Source organism: Tursiops truncatus, chromosome 14 (assembly GCF_011762595.2).
Source record: "Tursiops truncatus isolate mTurTru1 chromosome 14, mTurTru1.mat.Y, whole genome shotgun sequence".
NCBI classification, from domain to species: domain Eukaryota; kingdom Metazoa; phylum Chordata; class Mammalia; order Artiodactyla; family Delphinidae; genus Tursiops; species Tursiops truncatus.
Window position 1 is genome coordinate 68,152,959 of NC_047047.1, and position 22,920 is coordinate 68,175,878.

At 52.6% G+C, this 22,920-nt stretch overlaps 1 protein-coding gene across 6 annotated transcripts; it reads right to left on the reverse strand.

Moving 5' to 3' along the window:
• Positions 1–2,931: 2,931 nt before the first annotated feature.
• On the reverse strand, positions 2,932–17,491 carry SLC35F6 (solute carrier family 35 member F6). Of its 6 annotated transcripts, XM_033838897.2 has the most exons (8): positions 17,307–17,432; positions 12,482–15,377; positions 11,749–11,829; positions 9,198–9,270; positions 8,206–8,377; positions 7,608–7,958; positions 6,897–7,007; positions 2,932–5,577 (listed from the first exon to the last, which is right to left on the reverse strand). In XM_033838897.2, the coding sequence occupies exons 5-8, from the start codon at positions 8,366–8,368 to the stop codon at positions 5,108–5,110; spliced, it is 1,095 nt and encodes a 364-aa protein (XP_033694788.1). In that variant the 5' UTR covers positions 8,369–8,377; positions 9,198–9,270; positions 11,749–11,829; positions 12,482–15,377; positions 17,307–17,432; the 3' UTR covers positions 2,932–5,107. The 6 variants fall into 6 exon arrangements, with proteins under 6 accessions (XP_033694788.1, XP_033694787.1, XP_033694785.1 ...); XM_033838896.2 differs by lacking the exon at positions 12,482–15,377 and having other exon boundaries at positions 17,307–17,458; XM_033838894.2 differs by lacking the exons at positions 11,749–11,829; positions 12,482–15,377 and having other exon boundaries at positions 17,307–17,491.
• Positions 17,492–22,920: the final 5,429 nt, after the last annotated feature.

Sequence of the window (22,920 nt, forward strand, 5' to 3'; positions counted from 1 at the left end):
TGCCTTCTTTGCTCCATTAGAAATAAGTAGAAAACAAAGGTAGAAAATAGAGGGGTGTTTTTGTTTTGTTTTTTTTAAGATTCCACATGTAAGGGAGATCATACAGTATTGTCTTTCTCTGACTGACTTATTTCACTTAGCATAATGCCCTTGAGGTTCATCCATGTTGTTGCAGATGGCAACATTTCTTTCTTTTTATGCCCGAATAATATTCCATTGTGAATATATATATATATATATATATACACACACACATATACATACCACAATTTCTTTATCCGTTCATCCATTGCTGAACACTTAGGTGTTTCCAAATCTTGGTTATTGTAAATAATGCTGCAATGAACACAAAGGTGCATATATCTTTTCAGCTTAGTGTTTTTGTTTCCTTTGAATACCCAGAAGTAGAATTGCTGAATCACATGGTCGTTTTATTTTTAATTTTTCCGGGACCTCCATAAAATTTTCCACAGTGGCTGCACAATAGCGCACAAGTTGTCCCTTTTCTCCACATCCTCCCCAAAACTTATTTCTTGTCTTTTTGATAATAGCCATTCTAACAGATGTGAGGTGATATCTCACTGTGGTTTTGATTTGCACTTTCCTGATTAATGATGTCGAGCATCTTTTCATGTCCCTGTTGGGCATCTGTATGTCTTCTTCGGAACAATGTCTATTCAGATCATTTGACCATTTTTATTTTATTTTTGGCTGCGCCGCAGGATATGTGGGATCTTAGTTTCCTGACCAGGGATCGAACCCGTGCCCTCTGAATGGAAGTGCGGAGTCTTAACCACTGGACCGCCAGGGAAGTCCCCATTTGCCCATTTATAAATCGAATTATTTGTTCTCACCATTGAGTTGTATGCATTCTTTATATATTTTGGATATTAATCCATGATCAGATATATAATTTGCAAATGTTTTCTCCCATTCAGTAGGTTGCCTTTTTATTTTGTTGATGGCTCCCTTTGCTGTGCTGAAGCTTTTTAGTTTGAAGTGGTCCTACTTATTTATTTTTGCTTTTGTTGCCTTTGCTTTTGGTGTCAGATTAAAAAAAACATTGTCAAGACCTATGTCAAGGAACTTGTTGTTTTCCTCTAGCAGTTATATGCTTTCAGGCCTTATGTTCAAGTCTTTAGTCCACTTTGAGTTAATTTTTGTGTATAGTGTAAGACAGTGGTCCAGTTTTCCCAACACCATTTACTAAAGAGACGGTTCTTTTCCCCATTGTATAGTCTTGGCTCCTTTGTCATAAATTAATTGACCATGTATGTGCAGGTTTATTTCTGGGCTCTCTATTCTGTTCCATTAATCTATGTGTCTGTTTTTAGGCCAATACCATACTGTTTTAATTATTAAAGCTTTGTAGTCTAGTTTGAAATCAGGGAATGTGATGCCTTCAGTGTTGTTCTCCTCTCTCAAGATTGCATTGGCTATTTGGGGTCTTTTGTGGTTCCTTACAAATTTTGGATTTTTTGTTCTATTTCTGTGAAGAATGCCATTGGAGTTTTGTAGAATTGAATCTCATAGGCATTGAATCTGTAGATTGCTTTGGATGGTATGAACATTTTAACAATATTAATTCTTCCAATCCATGAACGTGGAATATCTTTCATTTGTGTCTTCAATTTCTTTCATTAATGTCTTGTAGTTTTCAGTATACAGGTCTTTCGCCTCCTTGGTTAAATTTATTCCTGGGTATTTTATCTTTTTGATGCAATTGTAAATGGGATTGTTTTCTTAATTTCTCTTTCTGATAGTTCGTTAGTGTATATAAATGCAACAGATTTTTGTGTATTGATTTTGTATCCTGCAACTTTACTGAATTTGTTTTTTAGTTCTAACAGTTTTTTGATGGTGTCTTTAAGGTTTTCTATATATAATATGTCATTTGCAAATCGTGACAGTTTTTCTTCCTCCTTTCCAACTTGGATCCTTTCCTTTCTTTCTCTTGCCTAATTGCTTTATCTAGGGCTTCCAATACTATGTTGAATAAAAGTGGCAAGAGTGGGAAAAACTGTCTCATTCCCAACCTTAGAGTTAAAGCTTTCAGCTTTTTTTCATCATTCAGTGTGATGTTAGCTGTGGGCTTGTAATATATGGCCTTTATTATGTTGAGATACATTCCCTCTATACCCACTTTGTTCAGAGTTTTTATCATAAATGGATGTTGAATTTTGTCAAATGCTTTTTCTGCATCTATGAGATGATCATATGATTTTTATCCTTTATTTTGTAAATGTGGTGTATCATACTGACTGATTTGCAGATGTGGAAACGTCCTTGCATCTCTGGAATAAATCCCACTTGATCATGGTGAGAGGTAACATCACTTGTCCAAAGCCACCCAGTGGAGGGAGAGATGGAGCTGAGGACACGTATCTCTGGCTCTCCCTAAACCACATGGCTGTTTGCTCCAATCCTCCTACTGTCCTCTGATCTCCTTGAGTGCTGTTTGCTTGTTAAAGTACAGAGAGCTTTGGACAGAGCAAAGGCAAATGGAACCACCTGGCATGGTCCTAAACCTCTTGTAGGCAGCAAGCCTGAGGGCTACTCCAGGACCTGGATGGCAGTCCTGGAGGACACCCCAGCCCCAGGGTTCCCCAGGACCACTACGAATGGGGCAGGAACTGGTCAGTTCACTACAGTGCAGATGGTGTGAATTACACTGTATTTGAACTGATGTTTACAGAAGTCTGTTATCAGTCAGTTCTAATTTGGGGTCCAGGGCCCCATTATTCCACTCAGAGCAGTAGGCCACAGCTACAGACATTCCTCACAACCCTCTAGACTCAGCAGGAGAGTGGAGATTCTTTCCCCCTCCACCCCCATTACCAGCATGACACGGCATGGCCTCTCAAACTCACCCTCCGAAGCACCCCAGACACTAGGACAGAGAGGACACAACTCCAGGGTCTGGAAGGGTACTTAGGGTCAACATAAAAATTTTATGAGGCATCCTGTTTTATCTTATAATCGATGCGAAGTTTACACTCTACTCCACAATGGTATGTTCTAACAAAACATTTCTCCCCCTCTGAGCAAAACCGATGCTCCACACCGTGGCTCTGCTGGGACTTCAATGCCTGACAGACCACCCTAGTGGGCAGTGCCGCCTTACAGGACGCTCCACTGTACGTTGGCATTTACAGCCACCTTCCATTTATATCGTAGGTAATATTCACAGCCATCCTGTGAGATGCAGGCTTCCCCATTTTAGAGATGTGAAGACCCAAAGCTCCAGGAGATTAAAGCAAGTTGCCTGAGTGGGTGGCAGGCCTGACCATAAGTGCCCTCCCCATCCTCTGCCACCTCTCACCACTGAAGTCCCATTATAATCCCCCCCAACCCTTCAATGCTAAAATCCACATGTGATTTCTATGCTTTGGTACCTTACAGCTTTTCCATCCAACGTTCTAGACGTTACCTCCAGGAATGTCCTAACCCTTGTGCTCCTTCCCTCTTATTAAAGAAAAAAGTCCACACTGCCAACTCCCCTCTTCTTTTTAAAAATAAAAAGCCTGAAACAACACTGTAAGGCCCCAGTTTTTTGGACGCACCACCCTCGATCTCCATTTCCTTCTTCCTGTGACACACACCACGGCCCAGAGGAGGTCAGGGCCCCCCGAGACTCGGAGCTGGTGGGATGGAGGGGGCTTTCTCTCCCGATGGTAAGAACCTGCTGGATTCCCACAGCCCGAGGGCTTTGCTTGTCAGAGATCCCTTCTCCCAGGATCTATTCTAAGGAAGGCATTCGGTATTTGTTTCACGATTGAGCTGCCCAGGAAAGTGATCTGCCAGAGCGAGGACCACTGGAATAAAGGGCCGCTCAGCAACCTGGGGTCCCTGCTGCCAGGCCCCTCTCTTCAGGGTGGGGTTACTGGGAGGATAACAGCACAGGATGCCTCTCTCCCAGCCACAGGAAGTACCCCCAAAGATCTCAGAGACTTTATGGTAAGTGGGCCCACAGGTTTGGAATCAGGCAAACCCAGCTTGAAATACCGGCTCCAAGAGGAAGTCACTTGACCTTCTCTGGGCCACACCTTTCTCACCTGCATCCACCTGTGCAGGCTGTTACGCAGGAGAATGAAAGCTAAGCACTTAACATAACGCCTGGGATACCAGCATCACTCCCAACGGTAGACTCCCAGTAAACCCACCACCTTGGAGGGTTCTCCATGGTGTCTGTCGGGTTGCTGGGGGTGACGCAGAACCCCAGACGTGCTCTACAACCCAACCGACTGCCTGGTCGTGTGGCTGCACGGCCAGAGCCCGTGGCAGGAGAGCACTTTTGCCAAACAACTTATAACTCTGGGACTCAAGTTTGCTCATCTTTAAAATGGAAGGTGAAGAGTTCATAAAAGCTATTATCAAGGGCTGCCCTGAAATCCCCCTGTAACTTCTCCCAGGTGGGGAGGACTTCAAGGTGTGAGCAAGGACGCCAGAGCAGGCGTGGGGAGGAGCGCCGTGGGCAGGGGGCATCTTCAATCAACGGGCTGTCACTCCTTCCCCAGGTTGGTCAAAACCACAGGCCTGCAGAATGGGCCCAGTTGGGCCCAAAGGCACGGAAGCCACACCGTGGACACCTTCTGCAGAGCAGGACGCCAAGGCCCGGAGTGACCAGGTACAGGGCTGGGGAGCACACACTGAGTTTGTGGCAAGGCCCTGGCTGAAACCTCCGTTCCCAGGCAGGGTTAGGGAGTATCTTACAAGTTTTAGAAACTGTGGTGCTTAGTTCTATTAGAATTTGCTCAGTGACCTCTCTTCTTGGGAGAACCATATTTAGCCTATGATTTAGGAGGAAACCCTAGGGCTGTTGGTTCCTGCAATTCTACTGCATGATTTAGCTCTAGTGTTGCAGGAGGGGCTGGGGAAGCTGCTGGGGGTCGGGCACTGCACTCAGGCCTGAATGGGGTGGTGACAAAGGAGGACCTGGGTGTTGTGTCATCTTCTGTGGCAGCAGCTGCCCTGGGTGGGTGGGGGGGTGTCTGTGGGGAGGGGGCAGGGCGAGGCCTCGGGGGCAGGGCATTTGAGGTTCACCAGCCCACGTGGCCTCAGCCTCGGGGTGAACAAGGAGCGTCCAGGTGGCAGCAGAGCAGGAGGCTCAGCTGGCATCGTTGATGGCAGTCCGAGGGCCCCCCAGCAGTCTCTCATGCTCGCCCTCCTCTGCCGGGGGCCGGCCCCTGGACAGGCGGCTCAGTAGCAGGCGGTGCAGCCCATTGTAGAGGGCTGTGCCCGTCAGGAGGATGAGGAAGCCAAGGATCTGCAGCGGGTGGAAGGCCTCCCAGCCCAGTGTCAGGCTCACTGCCCAGATGACAATGGTACGCAGGCTGTCCAGCACCATTCGGGTGGTGGCACTCAGTTCCTTGGTGACACTGATGCCGGCAAAGTTGAAGAAGGCGATGCTGCTGATGTTGCCCAGCAGCGCCAGCGCGATGAGTGGCTGTCGGCCCACCTGGCAGAAGGCGTCCAGCGCGTCCTCCAGCGTCCCGCGAGGGTTTCCACTGAAGGAACCGGCGGGGATGTAGTACATGGGCACCAGCAGCAGGGAGAGGATCACGAAGCCAAAGAGGCCTGCGGGAGTGGAGGGAGCACGTCACGCTCTCCGCTGGGCCCCCAGCCCCAGCAGCGTGCCCCGGCCCACCCAGCCGGGCTCCGCTGACCTCCCAGCCACCCCTCCGAGTCGCCCTCGCACCAGCTCCTTCCTTCCAGCTCCTGGAGCCGTTCTGCTCATTAGGAACTACAACGGCCTACTGAATGGGCTCTGACGGCCCCATTTCCACTTTAATCCGCGTCTTCTGACCGGACCAAGAATAGGAAATACATTTTATATTGTGACCAGTGCACAGACATGTACACACACTTTCACAAAACGACAGCTACCCTTACAATGTACAATGCTCTCTGACACGTTTTAAACTCAATTCCATTCATTGACAAAAGGATTGCTGGCTGCGAGCACGACACTGCTCTCACAAGTGTGGAAAAACAGCTCTCTAGCTCAGCGCTGTTGGTGCGTGACAAGGAGCTGGGCCAGAATGTAAATCAAGGCACTGCTTCCCTCAGGAAGTCCTGCTAGGAAAAAAAGTGAGTGGAAGCCATCAGTACGCTTGATGACGTAGCTGATTTAGGCGGTTAACGTTCTGCCGTAGCCCTCAGCTCACGGTGCAACAGGCACCACCAGCTCCCCGACAAGCCCGTAGGTCACGCTTCGGTAGCACTGCTCTAATCCGCCCTGCTAGTCCCATAATTTTAAAGCCTCATTTTGACTTACTTCCCTGCTCAGAAACCTTTGGTGGCTCCTCCCTGCCTGTCATTTAAAGTCTAAATCCACTTGCCTGATGTTCCAAGGTTCTCCAAGCTATGACCCTGACATATTCAATTCCTGATCATTTCCCCTCCATCAAACCTGTACCTCCGCCAAACTATTCCTCACTGGTTTCCAAACTCACATCCAGCTCCCCATGTCTCCACTCTGCCTGGAGTTCCCTCCTGTCCATTCTTGCTTCCTGAAATCTGTAGCGCAAACGCCACCTTCCCTGGGCCATGACACTCAGATATGCTTGGCAAGTGAAGCGTCACTTGAGTAAAAGCGGGCCGAGCTAAAACGCACTGCCTGCTCCTTTCCTGCTGGTCGGCTCCTCTAGAGCGGGGCTTGCATCTCATTCATCTTCGTCCCTGTCCTCCCTTAGCTCCTGGCTGAGTGCACGGCAGCTGTCAGGGTATTTATCAACACGAACATGGTGAAGGGAGCGAGGAAGGAGGGCGGGAGGCTCGCCCTTCCCAGAGGCCCCAGGCACCTCGCCAGGCGCCCTCACTGCATCCCCTCGACGTGCCGCCCCACAGGGCGCACTCCACCCAGCGCCCTCCTGCCAGCCTGTGTTCACACGCACCCTCAGTGCCGACTGCCCGCAGTGGGTGCACATTGTGCTTGTAGACAAACTTCTCCTCCAGCACCATCTGGATGGAGACGATGATCTGGGCCATGATGATCAGCAGGTCCCCTGTGGGAAAGGAGGGGCCCAGAGTGAGGCCAGGCTGAGGCAGACATCTCAGCCCACGGAAACCTAAGAGCCCCTGCAGCCCCTTACTCCGCAGGGCACTGTACAGTCCACGAGGTCCGGCCACGACAGGCCCCGCGCCTGACCTCCTGGCCCCTGAAGGGTGAGGCAGGCCACCAGGGAAGGCACTGTCAGCCCCTCTGGGCTAAGGCTCCAGAAAGTCCAGGGGTCCGCCTGGGCCTGAGGGCTGCACAACTGGGGTAAGCGGGTCTTTTGAGAAGCAACAGGCTCTGAGATGGACATTTCTGGTTTAATCCTGCCATGCGTGAGCAGGGTGGCCACTTCACTGTAAAATGGGCTGCAGTGTGTCCTTTCCGGGACCGTGAGGATGAGTGATGACGAGCACAGTGCGAAGCGCTGGTTGCGTGCTTGGTAAGTGCTCAGTCAACATTCATTCCTTTCCCCTTCCGGATCCTGCAGTCTGTGTGGCTGTAAGTACATTGTAGAACTAGCCCTCTCCTTCCTCGGACCTCCCCGCTCCTCACCCACCTCTCCCTCACGCTGCTTGTCCCCTGCTGGTCTTCCCTACACTCTTCCCATCACCTGGAAAGCAGGTGCATGTCCACATCAGCTGGTGGCCCACGTGCCCTCCCCCAGGGCTTGGCGGACAGCGGAGCTTGTAAAATGCTTTGTCGAGTGACTCTGTGCTGGGCAGCCCCGGGATGCCCACCCCGGCCACACCTGTGATCACTTCGCTGAGCTTGTGCTGACTGTCGTTCCTGCTCAGGAGGTCAGCCAGGCCCACGACCACCAGCCCTGCGATGGTCGCGAGGATACCCAGCCACTGGCTCAGTGCCAGCCTCCGTCCCAGGAAGGTCACCGAAAACAGGCCTGTGAATATGATCACTGCTCCCCGCAGCATCTGGAAGCTGGAAGCACTGGTCATGTTCAGGGCTAGGAGAGGAGAGACACATGACGTTAGCTCCTAAGGGCCCAGCCTGTCTGTTCACTGAGGTGTCCTCAGGGCTGACAGGGCTGGCACGTGGTAAGTACTCAGTAAATCTTGGTTGGGGGCGTGTGTGTAAAGGTCGGTGGGAGGGGGCGGGGGGAGCTGAAGACAAGCTGGGGGTGGCTCTTTCCCAGTAGCTCCCTTGGGCCACAGGCTGCACTGAGCCCTTGGCAGCCTGGCTTGGCTACTCACCCACATACATGATGCTGGTCGCGGTCATGTCGCAGAGGGCTGGGGGCAGGAAGAGAAGGGGGTTGAAGGGCTGCTGGGGATCCATGCTGGTGTCTGGGTGCCCTGCAGCTCTGCACAGGAGTAGGTAGAAGGCAGCCAGGCAGAAGAGCTCCCCCAGGAACATGCCCACTGCCTGCAGGGACAGAAACGGGACTTCAGAGCTGGAAGGAAGACCACCTATAACAAGGGTTTTTGTTTTTTATTTTGGCCGTGCTGCACAGCTTGTGGGATCTTAGCTCCCCGACCAGGGATCAAATCTGTGCCCTCGGCAGTGAAAGCATGGAGTCCTAACCACTGGACCGCCAGGGAATTCTCTGTAACAAAATTTTTTAAACATAACCTTTCTTAACGCAAGAGTTTACCTATAACCCCAACATGTAAGAGAGACAAAAGCAGAGCTGCTCTGTGTGGGAGGCCAGAGCCTGCCTCCTAGGTCTACCCCTAAGCTCTTCAAACACCTCGACGGAAACTCTAAGGCCATGTGGAGCCTGATCTGAAAACCCACCAATCTAGACCAATCCCTGGTCATGTTCCAATGGAGAAACTGAGGCCCCGAGAGGCTTGAGAACTTATATAAGGTACCTTCCATTGATGGTGTCTGCCCCGCCCCAGTGGGGTCTGGGCTCCCCGCGGTTGGGGAGCATGTTTTACGACAGGGCTGGATTGTTCCAAATGTGTCCTGACTTGGCCATGGTGAGGGCTGGCCTCAAGGAGTCCGGGGCATGAGCGCTCACCAGGACTTGTGCAGGCTTCCTACAGGGGACTGTGCCTTCTGCCCGCTTCCAGGGGCACCTCACACCCTGGCCTCTGTTCTGGGAGGGAGAGAGAAGCAACTGGCTCTCCTGAGAGCAAGGGAGGACTCCCCCAACCCAGGTTAGCAAACAGCATGGCCTCGTGGGGGCCCCTGACCTGAGGCCTGGGAGACGGAGATGGGCGAGGACAGGCACAGATACCTGGAGGAAGGGATGCTGGAAGCTGTGCTCCTGGCTCCCTCCGCAGCCTGGGGCCACGAAGTTGTCCGCCCACCTGCAGCAGACAGAGAGAAGGTCAAACCCTGCAGTGTGGCAGCGCGCTCTCCCACCCGGTCCTGGGGCCTGCAGAGAGCTCACACCTCCTGGCCAGACTTAGCGGACTCGGCCCAGAGCGGGGCTCCCTCTCGGAGGGACCAGTCTCCACGGCAAGGATTCCCCTGGGATGGCAGACAGAACGCGGGGGCCTGGGACCCTTTAGCTGAAATTTCATGAACCTCTAACAGAAATTTAGCATTTCCTCCATTTATGAGTGTAGTATTGCAGTACCTGCGACTTTGTCACACACGGAAATCACAGCTCTTCTCATTATCACATTTGAGTCACTGCAGATACTGTGAAGTATTATTTACACTCATCACTGCTCCAAAATTACAGTAATTAGACCCACTGCTTACTATTTCATGTGTCAAGAAGCGCATGCACACATGTACGTTACTATTTCACAAACTGGCTTGTTTAATGTCTTGATAACTTTATTTCAATACAATTAGCTTTTTCTGTAATCCTTGGTCTTTTATTTGCACGTTTTAAAACACTACTCTAGGCTTCACCAGACTATCAAAGGGACCCATATCAAGAGTCCCTGGTCTACAAGGTCACGTGGGCCCTGGGAAATGGCCACCTGACACAGACCACCCGGTCACCTTCCCATAACCTGAAGGATCTGGAGGGTTTTCTCTAGCACTGGCTCGGAAGCCAGCGGCAAGTACGTGGCGCTTGTGGAGTGGGTGCCAGCCGGCACCCCGGCAGATGGGCCTCACTGATTATGGCATGCTCCCCGCCGAGCCCAGAGTCCGTCACGGCACAGCGCTCTGGGCAGCTACCGCCAACCATTTTGCACCTACCAACATCTGTCGCTAAAACTTCTGCCTCTGAATTTCACTTTCGCTGGCCTTAGTTATGTCCCTGGGAATCTAATCTCTCTTTCATTGGAAAGCCCTTCATATATATGGAGCCTTCCCCACCTTCTGAACTTCTCCTGGTTAAGCAGCCCCGGCCCTTGCTAACCTTTCACTGCCCTGGCTGGTCCCCACCTTCGGAATCTTCTCCTGGTTAAGCAGCCCCGGCCCTTGCTAACCTTTCACTCCCCTGGCTGCTGACTTCAGGAAGCACTCTGGTGGGCCCAGGCCCAGAGCCAAGGGCACGTGATCCGGCCCAGACTGAGTCGGGCAACGTGTTGGACACCCTGGTTAGCTGACCTGGCTTGGACTGCACGCGCCACATCACACTGCTGACGCAAGTCAACGCAGACCCAGGGCCGCTTGCAGTGGGCCACTGACCTGCCCCCGCTGCAGCAACCCCACTCGTAGGCGGTGGTGGTCCCTAAAGTGTAAGAGTCGGGACTTCTTCTTAAATGTCTTTCCTTACAATGTCTGTCCAGAGCAGCTACGTGGTGGGCCCCACCCCATCTGCTGGCTCCTCTGTGCACAAGCTCAGCTCCCAGAGCGCAGGGAAGCCTTCTGCTTCCTGTGCCCCAAGCAGGGGCCACTGCTCATGTCAAGCGGTGCAGGTCTGGGTTTGACAAAGATCCTGTGCAGGCGGGGCTTCTCTGTGCGAGTCTGAGGAGGGGAACAGGGAGCTCTTTCCCACAGCCCGGGGCAAGTGGGCAGGCGGTGGGAAGGGCGGGCTGAGCGCTGGTGGTAGCACAGACCTGGAGGGAGAGATCACGTCTACAAAGATCTGAACACATCCCAGGGCAAGTGAACAAAACAGGACTATGGCAAACTTATCTCAAGGTAGGAGACCCCACCCACTCCCACAGTGAGAAGGGAAGGTAGGAGGGCTTCTGGTGCTTGGGAATGGTGGAGGTCAAATGAGAGCTGATGGGCAGCTAGAAGTTCTGATATGCCTAGTTGGGAAGGCAGAGGAAATCTGGGTCAGGGGATCAGGCTGGAACCAGACCCAGTAGCAAAGGGGCAAAGATAATCCCCATCAACGACAGAAACCACCCGTTCTCTGGGGTCTCATTTCTGCCCCATCTGCTGTAGATTGCGACTCTGGGATCCCCAGGCAGGGCAGGACAGGACAGGACGTGGGATGTGGGTGTGGGACACATACCACCTGTATGGCTCACCCAGCTTGGCCTGCTCTCCAGCCAGACTCACTTTCACAGACAGAGCCCTCTGGGAGGGGCTGGGTGAGGCAGCCGAGCAAAAGAGAGAAGCGAAGGAGAGCAGAGAGGTCAAGCTTTACCAAGGGTGCAGAAACACCTGCCCTGGAGCGAGTGAGCAGGTCAGAGAGAGAGTTCCCAGGGCTCCTCCAGGAGGGACAAGGGAGGTCCTGCCAAGTTCATGGTCAACCAGAAGCCTAGGGCAAGGGCTGGTATGGAAGCCCCTTCCCCATCCTGGGGCCACATCCAGAGCACAGACTGGCAGGCTCAAGACCCCTGATGTAGCAGTGGGGCCACCTCCTGAACTCCCCCTGGGCTACTGCCTGTGCACCTTACAGTCATGACAACTCATATCTGCATCACCTTCTGGTTCCATAGTCCTTGTCACTTGAGAGGCTGTGAGCTCAGCATCCAGCAACGTCCACAGCTTTCCATCCCCTGCTCCTGGCACATGATTATACAGAAGTTCAAACATTTTTTTTTGTTGTTGAATGAGTGGGACTTCCAGACACCGCTAGACAAATAGGCAGGTACTATAGTCCAAAGGCAATGTATCCATGACTGCTAATTTGCCATCCGGTCTGAGGTGTCCCCTGCTGGTGGGACCAGCTGGGCCTGCCCTTCCCCAGGGAGGGGCACTGCAAGGGGAGCAGGCTGTAGGGCTGGTGCTAAGCCTCCTCCCCTCCCCCTGCGCTGCCTGCTTCCTCCAAGGGGTGGGTCTGCCTGAACAGGCAGGGCTGGCAGGTTCCCAGCAGGGGAAATGGAATCTTTTTGTATCTGAGTGCCTGGGGCAGGTTTACACCCCAAGGGTTTGGGTGTCAGGACAGGCTGCCTGCCCTGCCCAGACTCTTGGCCAGGCAGGAGTTCAGGCCTGCAGTCACTTTGGGATAGAGTCAGGCTTCTCATCTTGGCCCTGGGAAAGGTCTGCCTCACTGTGCAGTCACAGCAGGACCCCAGGTAGCACAGGACAAGAGCCAAAAGCCAGACCCCGTTCATCTGGGGGAGAAAGCAATCACTCCCCAGTGGGACAGCACTTATCTCTGCAAAACGCTTCCCTAACATGTGTTTACGAATGCACCACTCACTGTGTACCGACCTTGTACCAGGCCTGTGCTTCTCCCTGAGGAGCCTGAACACTTCACGCGGGCTGTGTGGTTTAGGCCTCACAACAACGGTCCGCATTTTACAGGCAGGGACTTCAGACCTTGGGGTGGAGAGGGCCGTGTTCAGGCTCATACAGTTAACAGTGGGCGGATCTAGGGCTGAACCCATCTGCTTGCACTTATTTTCAGAAAAGGCAGCAGGATACACGGAAAGGCCAGACTTCTGACTCTCACAGGTTGGATGAGTTATAGATTTCTCACCTATAAGTCGGGGATAATAATGCCAACACTGATGAATTGGCAAAAGTAATAAGACATATAAGACCTGGCATATGGCAGGGGGTCACTAAAAGTCCTTTGCTGCCCCTCTTCTCCCTCTCTCTCCTCTGCTGAGCAGGAACCACTTCCCCTTGTGTTGGGTGGGTGTGGCCCCAGCTCTGCTCCAGCCTGAAAGCTTCCGGGGAGAGTATCCATCCTCTGGGACCCAGCCTGCAGGCTGACGCAGAGGCACCCGGAGGGCCACAAAGTGCTGAAAGAGGAGAACAAACTCAGCCATCATCTCGGGAAGCTCCTTGTTTGAGAGACGAGAAACCCAGGGACCAGACAGGGCTTGAGGGACACAGGGAAGCGCTAGTACCCAGGAGCACCACCCCCTGTTCAGTGCTCCGTCCTCAACACCGATCACCTTCTTACTCAGGATTCTTCCCACCCCCCTGGCTGAGGCGGGGAAAAGGTCAGCCCTGCAGATGGGCCCTCCATTCTCTCTGGACACTATATCCTGGGGAAAGCTGTGGTCTCTAGGGCAGGAGGCCTTGGGGACCCACATGAGGAAGCGCCCTGCACTGGCAGAGGCGGGCTTCCTTTAGAGTTCCCTGGGCCTTGGAGGGCTCCGGGTGGGCTGCCCTTACTAGGGGCGAGTCACTCTGGCGTGGCCTTGCTCAGTAAGCTCAAAGCTCAGCGTTCCAAGGGGTGTGCGCGTCTGTGTGGGACCAGGGGTGGCGGTCAGAAGCTGAGGAAGTGGTTGATGCGGCTGCCTCGGGCCGATTGGCTGTGTGTCCATATTCCCCACAGAATCTATGCCATTTCCGCTCTCATCCTGGGCCTGTTAAGCCCAGTGAGTCAGCTTCTTTCTCTGGCTTGTAATCTTCAGAAGGGCCCCAGGGCTTCTCCACTCTCCGGGGGTGTCACAGCAGGTGGCCCTGGCTCAGGTGGTGATAAATGATGACAGCCCTCCCTCTCTTAAGTATTAGGTAACTCTCCTCAGTAGATCTTACAAGGAGTCTGGGAAGAAGGTGGGGCAGGGATTATCATGCCCACTTTATAGATGAAACGGAGGCTTGGAGAGGCCCAGTGACTCATCTGATCTCATAGCTTCCTAGCCTCATGCTCTTTTCACTTCTGCACTGCCCTGCTGGTTTAAGGCTTTCTCCAGCTGGCCTGAACCCCTCTGAAGCAATTATCCCGTGCCCACTTTTGGAACCTATGGGTGGGGGAGGGGCAGCGGCCAAGGCAAAAGTTAGAGCTGGCGCAGGAAGGACAGTGAGCGTCCTCCCCTAAAAGAGGCCCAGTGATCGCAGGCCTCCTGACACCTTCCTGCAGGCTCCCCGGACCCAGTGGGCCTGACTGCTGGAGAAATGACCCCCATGGCCCCTTCGTGGCTAGGTGGGCTGCACAGCCTGCAGAAGTTTAGGAGGGGATGTGAGCCTTCCTGAGTGAGCGTCTACTTGACCCTGGCTCTTTACATGCAGAACCCCAGCTGGATTCAGGAGGGTGGGGCTCCGAAACGTGCACTGGTTCAGGCAGACAGCCCCACGCGGTGCCAGAGGAAGGCAAATGCTTGGTCTCCAGGAAGTGCATCAGCAGAAGCCTGGTGAGGGGGAGAAAGCAGCCACAGAAAGGAGAAGGGAGGGACCTTCTGCCCACACCCAGGGACGAGGCTACAGGGCCAGCCTGATCGGTGACTCTCCCTCCGGGGGGTAGGTGATCCCCAGCCCCAGCCCAGCCCAGCCTGGCCAGGCCGGCTCCCTGCAGCGCACCCAATCCTGCTGAGTGGGCAGTGACCTCCTGCAGCGGACAGCTGACCTGTGATCCCAGCACAGGAGCAGCACGTGCTCACGCCCACTTCCTCATCCACTGTCTCCAGTCCGCCCAAGCAGCCGGGGAGGGAAACATTATGCTCATTTTACAGGCCAAGAAACTGCAAGAGGCTACTAGAGACGCTAACGCTGAACCCTGAGTGATCTCTGGGATGGACGCTTCAGATGCTTGTCACCCAGTCCCAGAGGGGAGGCACCCCGACGGCAGGGAGAGGAGATGCCACTTATAGGATTACAACTTCCATGGGCACATGCTTGTCTGTTCTTGCCTGCAGAGATATAAGAGGAAACCCCCAAGGAAGAGGGAGTTTTGGGTACCGTAGCTGTAGAAGACCAGCACTGGACCCAAATCCTGAGACCTAGGTTCTAGACACCAACCAGCTGAGTCACACACACACGAAACTTTTCTTGGGAGCTTGACTGTAAACTGTGGGGATGAGAATGGATAATTTCTATGTTTCTAACAACTTTAAATGCCCCTAAGGATGACTAGAGAAGTCCCTAGCCTCATCCACAGTGGAGGTTAAGAGCACGGATTCTAGAGCCAGACTACTTAGGCTCAAATATAAACTGTGCCACTTAATAGCTGAGTTGAACTTGGGTAAGCAAGCCCCTCTTTCCAGAACCTCAGTTTCCTTATCCAGGGACAAGGAATTTATCTACCTCATAGGGTGGTTATGAGAATTCATTAACTTAACTCATGAAACGCAGCCAGGGCAGGACGTGGCACGTGGAGCTCTCTGTGTATTAACTGGTTAGCACTTGCTGTGGTCACATTCTCGTCTGTCTGTCCCTGCCAGAAACTTCAGGTCAGAGTGTGATTTCAAATCAGTAATCTCTATCAGGATGTACACAGCCGCTCTCCCACGTTCTTCCTCTGAGAGCGTCCTTCTCACAGTCTGGTCTTAGAACACTGTTTAGGGTCCAATACTGGGGCCCATCACAGGTAGGGAGGCTCCTAAGAGGCCACAGGGCAGGGGACAGGACCAAAGGTTGGGATCACACCTGGGCACCTCTTTCTGGCCTCTCAGGCAGCCTCCAAGGGCAAGGCGTCCTGGGGCTGAGGATTCCCTGGCTTCTTACCTGACCGGTCTGGAGCTTTTTCTGGAAGGAGCTGAGTCAGCACAGTTTACCTCAGTAGGTAACTCAGCTCTCCTTGCGGACAGCGGCCCTGGCAGACCACAGCCACCCTATAAGCACCAGACTGAGGCCTTGGCTTGTGGGACGGATGGACAGATGACTTGCTCTGCTGCAGTCAGATCCTGAGATGGGAGCCCTCAGGTTGAGTTTCCTTTATAGCTAAGGGCTCAGCAAAAGGAGTACCCTTCAGGAGGCCTCAGGGCCCGGGAGCCCAGCACAAGACACAGACACAGCCGGCCAGAGCCCAACCAGAGAGACAGGTGGGCCTTACCCAGAGGTCCACCTCCTGTGGAGAAGGGAGGACACTGTGATTGCCAAGCGTGTACACACCTGTCTCCTCTGCTGCAGATTCTAAGCATCTCAAAGCCTGGGACCTTTTCTCGGTCACTTCTGTCTCCTTCCCTAGGTCTAGGCAGTGCCTCACACACTGTAAGGACCTTATATATGCCTGATGAATCGAACAGGGTACTTCTCTCCCAGACCTCTCTTCTGGGGCATTTCTCACGTCACTGATGGAGTACGCTGGGAAGAAACACCCTCAAAAACGAATAAGATACAACTATCCCCACCACCCTCAGGGGGCCTGGAGCGCAGCCCAGAGGGTGACTGGGGTGACTCCCCTTTGCTCTGGAGCCTGGCAGGGCTCAGGTGGAAGGGAGGTCTGACTGGGAGAGGGTCACTGTCTACTGTCCTCCATGTGCACCACACCCTCTTACATCAGAGCTGAACTACCCCCCTGCCCGCCCTGCCTGGGTTAATGCCACTTCTGTTCCCCCAGGCGGAAGCCCAGGAGTGATGATTGGATCCTGTGGGTCAGGCCCTGTGGCTTCACTCTGCACCTGGTGTCTCCTATCTGACCCTTCCCTTCCCACCTCACTGCCACCTCCCAGTTCCCCTTATCTGCTAGCAGCAGCCTTGGCGTGGTCTTCCCTGCAGCCAACTGCTTTGCACCTTGACCACCAGGTTCATCGCATCACTTTTAACATGTCACTCCCCATCTCAAAAGCCCCTCTTTGGCTATGGGATAAAATCCAGCCTGGGCATTTGGTGCTAGTTACAATCCACCTGGATCTGGCCTTGCTGTTCCTGCCTCGATGTCCCCACCACATGTAGAAATCCTACCAAAGCTTCGAGGCCCAGCTGTAACCCTTCCTCCAAGAGGGGCCCATGGTGCACCCCCTTCTCTGTCATCGCAGCCCTCCACGCTCACTGGTCACTCGGTCCGCATGACGTTTATGGTAGCCCTCCCTGGCCCACAGCTCCTGGAGGGCGGGGCCCCCGATGCCAGCTTGGAAGGGGCAGGGGAGAGAAACTCCCTCCCGTTTAAAGATGAGGAAACTGAGGCGCTGAGTTAGAAAGTGACTCGCTGGGATCAAGTACACAGCGAATCAAAGCCGGGGCTCGGATCCTCCAGCCGGGGACGCGGCCCTGCCCCGCATTTCCCTGGGCCTCGTACCCCTTGGGTGGTCCATAAACCGCATGAACGGATCAGAGCAACTGAGCTGGCTGGTGAAGTCAGGAAAGGAGAGCCGCGAAGGGAGGGCGCGGAGTCCCCTCCCCTCCCGGCCAGGCCCGGACTCACTTTGCCGAGAGCGTGTTGATGGAGCCGGTGACGAGCATGAGCCCGGCCAGGAACAGCTGGTACTTGGTCCAGGCCATGGCGGCGGATGCCGGGAGCGCGAAACAGGAGCGCGACCTCCGCGCTCGCTGGAGGTAGTAGCCCCCAATCTGGTCACCCCGGGGTCTGGGGGCGAGTGCTTCCGGGCCGGGAGTCACATGACCTGAAAGATCCCGCCCCCGTGCCTGCTCACTCCGCCCCCAGGGAGGGCGCGGGAGGGGGCGGGGCGGGCGTCTGCGCTCTCCAGAGCCGGAGCTGGGGGCGCTGGTTCTCACGGAGTGACAGTGTGAAGTCACGGGCCCAGGTCTCCCCACCTGCAAAAGGGGCTGATGGGACGAGGAAGTGAGAATGCATCGTGGATATTAGAGCGTTCTGTAAACCCTTTAGAGAGATTGAGCTGAACAATGTCAGAGGCAAACCACGAAGTAGAAACGTCCAGCGTGGGAATCTCCTCTCTACTGGATACCCAGGGAACTCCCAGGAGGCCTGAGACGTGTCCCTAGAGATCCTAACCCCCGGTGTTGCTCACATCTTACAGAAAAGTGGCGTAAGAATCTAGTTCCTGCTCCTTGGGAGATTGTTTTACAGCAAAAGAAACTAAATTAAGAAAAGCCGGGCTTCCCTGGTGGCGCAATGGTTAAGAATCCGCCCGCCAATGCAGGAGACACGGGTTCGAGCCCTGGTCCGGGAAGATCCCACATGCCGCGGAGCAACTAAGCTTCTGCACCACAACTACTGAGCCTGCGCTCTAGGGCCTGCGAGCCACAACTACTGAGCCCGTGTGCCACAACTACTGAAGCCCACGTGGCTAGAGCCCGTGCTCTGCAACAAGAGAAGCCACCACAATGAGAAGCCTGTGCACCACAACGAAGAGTAGCCCCTGCTCGCCGCATCCAGAGAAAAGCCCGCGTGCAGCAACGAAGACACAACACAGCCAAAAATAAAATAAATAAAATTAAAAAAAAAAAGCCAAGTGATTTGCTTGTGATCAACGCTGGTGAGTGACGGAGTGGGGGTTTGCTTGTACATTCTTCAGTCTCCGCCAAATCCGTGCCTTCCGCTCAGCACCTCCACCAATCTCACCCCGTTGCTCCTTTCTGCATTCCCCGGATGCTGCTCAGAGCATGGAAGGCAGGAAGACCTCGGTTTGTGCGCAGAGGCTTCCAGCTTTTAAAATCCTGCTCCTAGTTTTCAGCCCCCAGCTGCCCTCTGTCCTCATCTCCAGGCCTGTGTCTGCACGCCATGCCATGCCCGGTCACACCACAGGCTGGAGCACAAGGCCTTCAAGGATCTGCTTCAGACCCAGTGAGCACATTTCCCCGTTATTGCAGATCTTGCTGCTGGAGGTGCAGGGGGTAGGGCCTGCCTGCCACCTCCTCCTGCTTGCCCTAAGACCGCCTTGACCTTATGAAAATGACCAGTGTTGAATCAAAAAACTCTCAAGGGACTGGACCAGGAAGACCTGACAGAGAAGGTGTAGAAGGGAGGTTCTGGACAAAAGTAGGATAGAAGGGGAAGGGCTATCCCAGAAGAGGCAATGGCAGTGCGATGGCACCGAGGTATGAGCGGGTGTGGAGTGCGTCTGGGAGCCGCAGACCATCTGGGAACTTTCCTACACTGTAGTCTGTCCTTTTCAGTCAGTGGGGGAGTTGAGAGATGCAGAAAGGTTTCTTCTGAGCTTCTTGTCTTCAACACCACTAGTTTCATGTAAAGGAATTACTTCAGTTATCCGAAAATATTGACTTAGACGTTGAGGCCTGTAGAGATGAATGAAACACAGCTTCTGTCCCAAGGGGTAGACCAGCTCGGTCCACAGCAGCTGCGTAGCCCCATCCCTGTCGGAGCCAGTTCCTACAGCACAGTGACACACTCAGCGGGGCTCCGAACTGTTTTCCCCACGTGTCCAAGCCAAGGACACTGTCTTGAAATAAACATTACTAATGATTAGTGGTGTCACCTGCCTGACATGATGTCACAGTCTTTGTGTGTCTCCACAGCCACATCATAAAATAAATTTTAGTTTTATCACGATGTTCTGACCATTCATCCAACTGCTATCTTTGGAGCCCAGGAGACAGAAGGATTTATTGGCAAATACACGTGGAGTCCACTAAGTGCCAGGCCTAGAGCCAGGTATGGACCCCCAAAGCCAAGCAGGACAAGGTCTCTGCCCTCAAGGAGTTCGGGATTTTATGGAGGAGAGGAGTGAGCTCACCGGTAACCATGCGGCAGCGTGAGGATGTGTAAGAGGCAGAGGGAGTTGGGAAAGGGACAGATTCCTCAAGAGGGGTGGGAGTAAGGGCATGACAGTGACAATCAGAGCTGTCCTGGATCAGCCACCCCGTCTGTGCCCACCTGTGGAGAAGGCGGTTGCTCCAGGCAGAGACAACCCTGCTGGACGCACGGGAGGTGGTGGCAGCTCCCGCATTGGGGAGTGACCTACACCGAGGTTCCAGGTGTCTGCCAGCCTGGCTAGACTACACTTTCCAGGTGAAAAGTAAGGTTGACATTAGTGTCCCCAGGTAGCAGCAAGGCATGGGGCCTCAGGAGATTGGAATTCTGAGAAAAGTCGAGAGGAAACAGGGTGGATATTGTAGACAAAGAATGTCACTTGCCAATTCAGTAAACAAAGGATGATGGTCATAAAGCCCTCAGCCACCGCAGCCCCCCAATAGTGCGCCCTGAGGGGATTCAGGATGGAGAAAGCAGGATAGGTAGTTAAGGTGCATATCAAAGGAATAATTTTAATAAGTCCAGATTCTTGCATTGCCCCATACAAAGTAAGCGCTAAAATCATTGCCTTGAGATGTCTGTGTGTGTGTGTGTGTATGTGTGTGTGCGTGTGTATGTGTGTGATTAGCAGTAATCTTTTGATGTTCAACCACAGGGTTTTTTTTCCAGCAAAAACTCCTCTATATCCTGGCGCCTCCCGTACCTCTTCGGAACAATTCCTCAGAGCCATCTGAGAAGCTGATTCCCGGGCTATAGTCCTCAGTAAGATCATCGAATAAAACATAACTCAGTTTTTAGGTTTTGTGTGTTTTTTTTTTTTCAGTCGACAGTATGTTCATACACTGGCTTTGCTTTTATTTTTGAAATTGTTATTTGATGAAATTCAGGGGTAGAGCTTAAGGTGTATTTTGGATACAAATTTGCCTCATAATTTTGGAAGTGCTGATTTCCTGGGCTAAATAACATGTTCCCAAACATATGTTGTTAATATGTTGTACTTGGCCTGGATCTCTGCCCTTCTAAATTTCTGGGGAGATCTGGTGTCATTGAGGATGCTGCCCAGGGAAACCACTGAAGACTTTGGTGGCTGGGGACAGCGGAGACAATGGGTAAGGTGAAGTGGGGCAGGGAGATCTGGGGGCCTCCGGGGCCTCCTCTCTTCCTCTCCGAACCTTTACAAAGTCAAAGGTGGGCCAGCCTTCTTTGGGTGGTGATCTTGTCCATCAGAGGAGCAGTTGTCTTCTAACTGCTCAGTTTTTATTGTCCTGACTAAAGCCTGTAGCTTGCCCAAAGATCACTTGGAGTTATATGAAAGGGAGAAAATTTTCAGCAAAGGGAGGAAATTTACTGACCCTTAGGGGTGCCAGAGCCACAGAATCCTCATGTGTGGAAGGGGCGGTAGGTGGAGATAGGAATTTTTTCATGTACCCCTAAGAGGGCAGAATGTCCAGAAGTGGAATGACATCTGTGCAAGTTGTCCCAGGCTAGGGAGGAGAGGGAGGCTGGGTCTGCCACTTAGAGCAAAGTGACCGGGTTCAGTCACTCAACCATTCAGAGCCCTACTTTCCTATCTATAAAATGGGAACAATACAGTCTCAGCTTTTTGTGCAGAGGGAAGGATGGCAGATGTGGAAGTGCAGTGGAGGTGTGGGGGAAGTTAGTACAGCTGCTCTGAGGTCAGGGCAGGTCTAGCTAAGCAGTGCCGAGAAGGATCTCAGGCTGTGTGTTGAAAAGCACTTCTCAGGATTTTCATAAAAGCGTGATACGGGCTTTGGGTCTTTTCTCTCAAAGTCTGGGACACTTTGAACAAAATTGTGTGCTACCTTCAAAGAGCCTCTAATTTCCAGAATCAAATAAAATGCGCCCCTGCAAACTCCTGCATTTGTACTCAAAGCTTACTGACTGCCTGTGGCTTGTCTGAAAGACTGAACATTCTCCTAATCAGTTTAATCACATTTTGGATTAGAAGAGTTATTTTACCCTGGGAAGGACAGTGATACATTGAGAGACAGGCCAGGTCAGACATGTTTTGGTTTGAACAAGTTTTTTGCTATACGTCCTTGGGCCATTTCCCTCCTGTGTAGACTGCTCCCCTGCTAGAAGGTGCCCTCCTGATGGGCAGGTAACCAAACCTTAGTCAGGCTCCTGAACCTTCTCCTAGGCCCATCTGTGCACTTTCTTATAAAATCCAGTTTTATCAAGAACCCTGCTAAGTTAGTTTAACCAGAACCTGCCCCCCTCGCCCCCCCCCCCCCCCCAGCTCCGTATCTGACCATCTTTGTTATCTGATAGAGTTCCTCACCCTCCACCATCCCCCAGGGGATGTCTGATTACCCTGGCCTGTCTTCAGCAAGAATCCTATTATGTCGGTTTAGCCCCTTTACCCTGATGTATCCTCTTAGTAACTTTCCATCCTCTGACTGCTTCCCACCCCCACCCCCCGACCTGTTATTAGGCTGTAAATTCCCACTTGCCCATGCTGTATTTGGAATTGAGCCTTGTTCTAGGCTGAGGTGTCTTTCCCCCTATTGTAATTCTCCTGAATGAAATCTGTTTTTATCACTCTAACTAGTGTCCGGCTCTGTTTTTTCTTTGACACAGGACTGGGTATCTAGTTGCCCATCTCTCCCGACAGGGTGGGCATTGCAGGGCAGCCATCTGAGACTGTGGCTGGAAAGAGGAGGGAGGGGTTTGGGAGGAGGAGGGCAGGGTCAAGATCTGGCTCCCTCCTGGGGGACACCCCGGAGACGACAGAACCGGGCCTGACAAGACCTCACAGGGAAGGGAATGTGAATGGTCCATACCGGTGCAGACAGGGTAGATGTTGTTCATGAGCTCTTTCCAGCTGACTTTATGGCTGGTTTCTATGGCGACCAGAGATGATTAGATTAGGCAGCACCTGCTCCTTCCAGCTTCCGGCCCTCATAAGGTCATTCTCAAATCTTTCCTCTTTGCCTTTATTTCATAACATCATCTTTGGCCTGAAGTATTTAAGCTCTTATGATATTGGGTTTGCTGCTGTATGAGACCAAAATGAATCACAGCTGATAATTCCAGCAATGCCACTTCCAGGAATTTATTCTAAAGGATTTTCCGTATAAGTTTGTTAAAGCACCGGATTGGGAACCACCTAAATGTCCATCGAAAGTATAGTAGTTAAATGGTGCCTCCATATACCCCACAGGGAGTGCAGGGCGGCTATACAAAGGGACAAAGATGCTCTTTATATGCTGATGTACGGTGATCTCCAAGATGCCTTTTGTTTGTTTGTTTTGTTTTTTTAAATATTTATTTATTTGGCTGTGCCGGGTTAGTTACGGCTCACAGGATGTTTGTTGCTGCCTGT

Excerpts from the sequence above, each read along its gene's own strand:
- SLC35F6 (XM_033838894.2), bottom strand. The coding sequence starts at position 17,383 with ATGGCCTGGACCAAGTACCAGCTGTTCCTGGCCGGGCTCATGCTCGTC. Across the intron at positions 8,378-9,197 it reads TCCAGCATCCCTTCCTCCAG|GCAGTGGGCATGTTCCTGGG; the intron begins GTATCTGTGCCT and ends CTGTCCCTGCAG. Across the intron at positions 7,959-8,205 it reads GACCAGCATCATGTATGTGG|CCCTGAACATGACCAGTGCT; the intron begins GTGAGTAGCCAA and ends CTCCTCTCCTAG.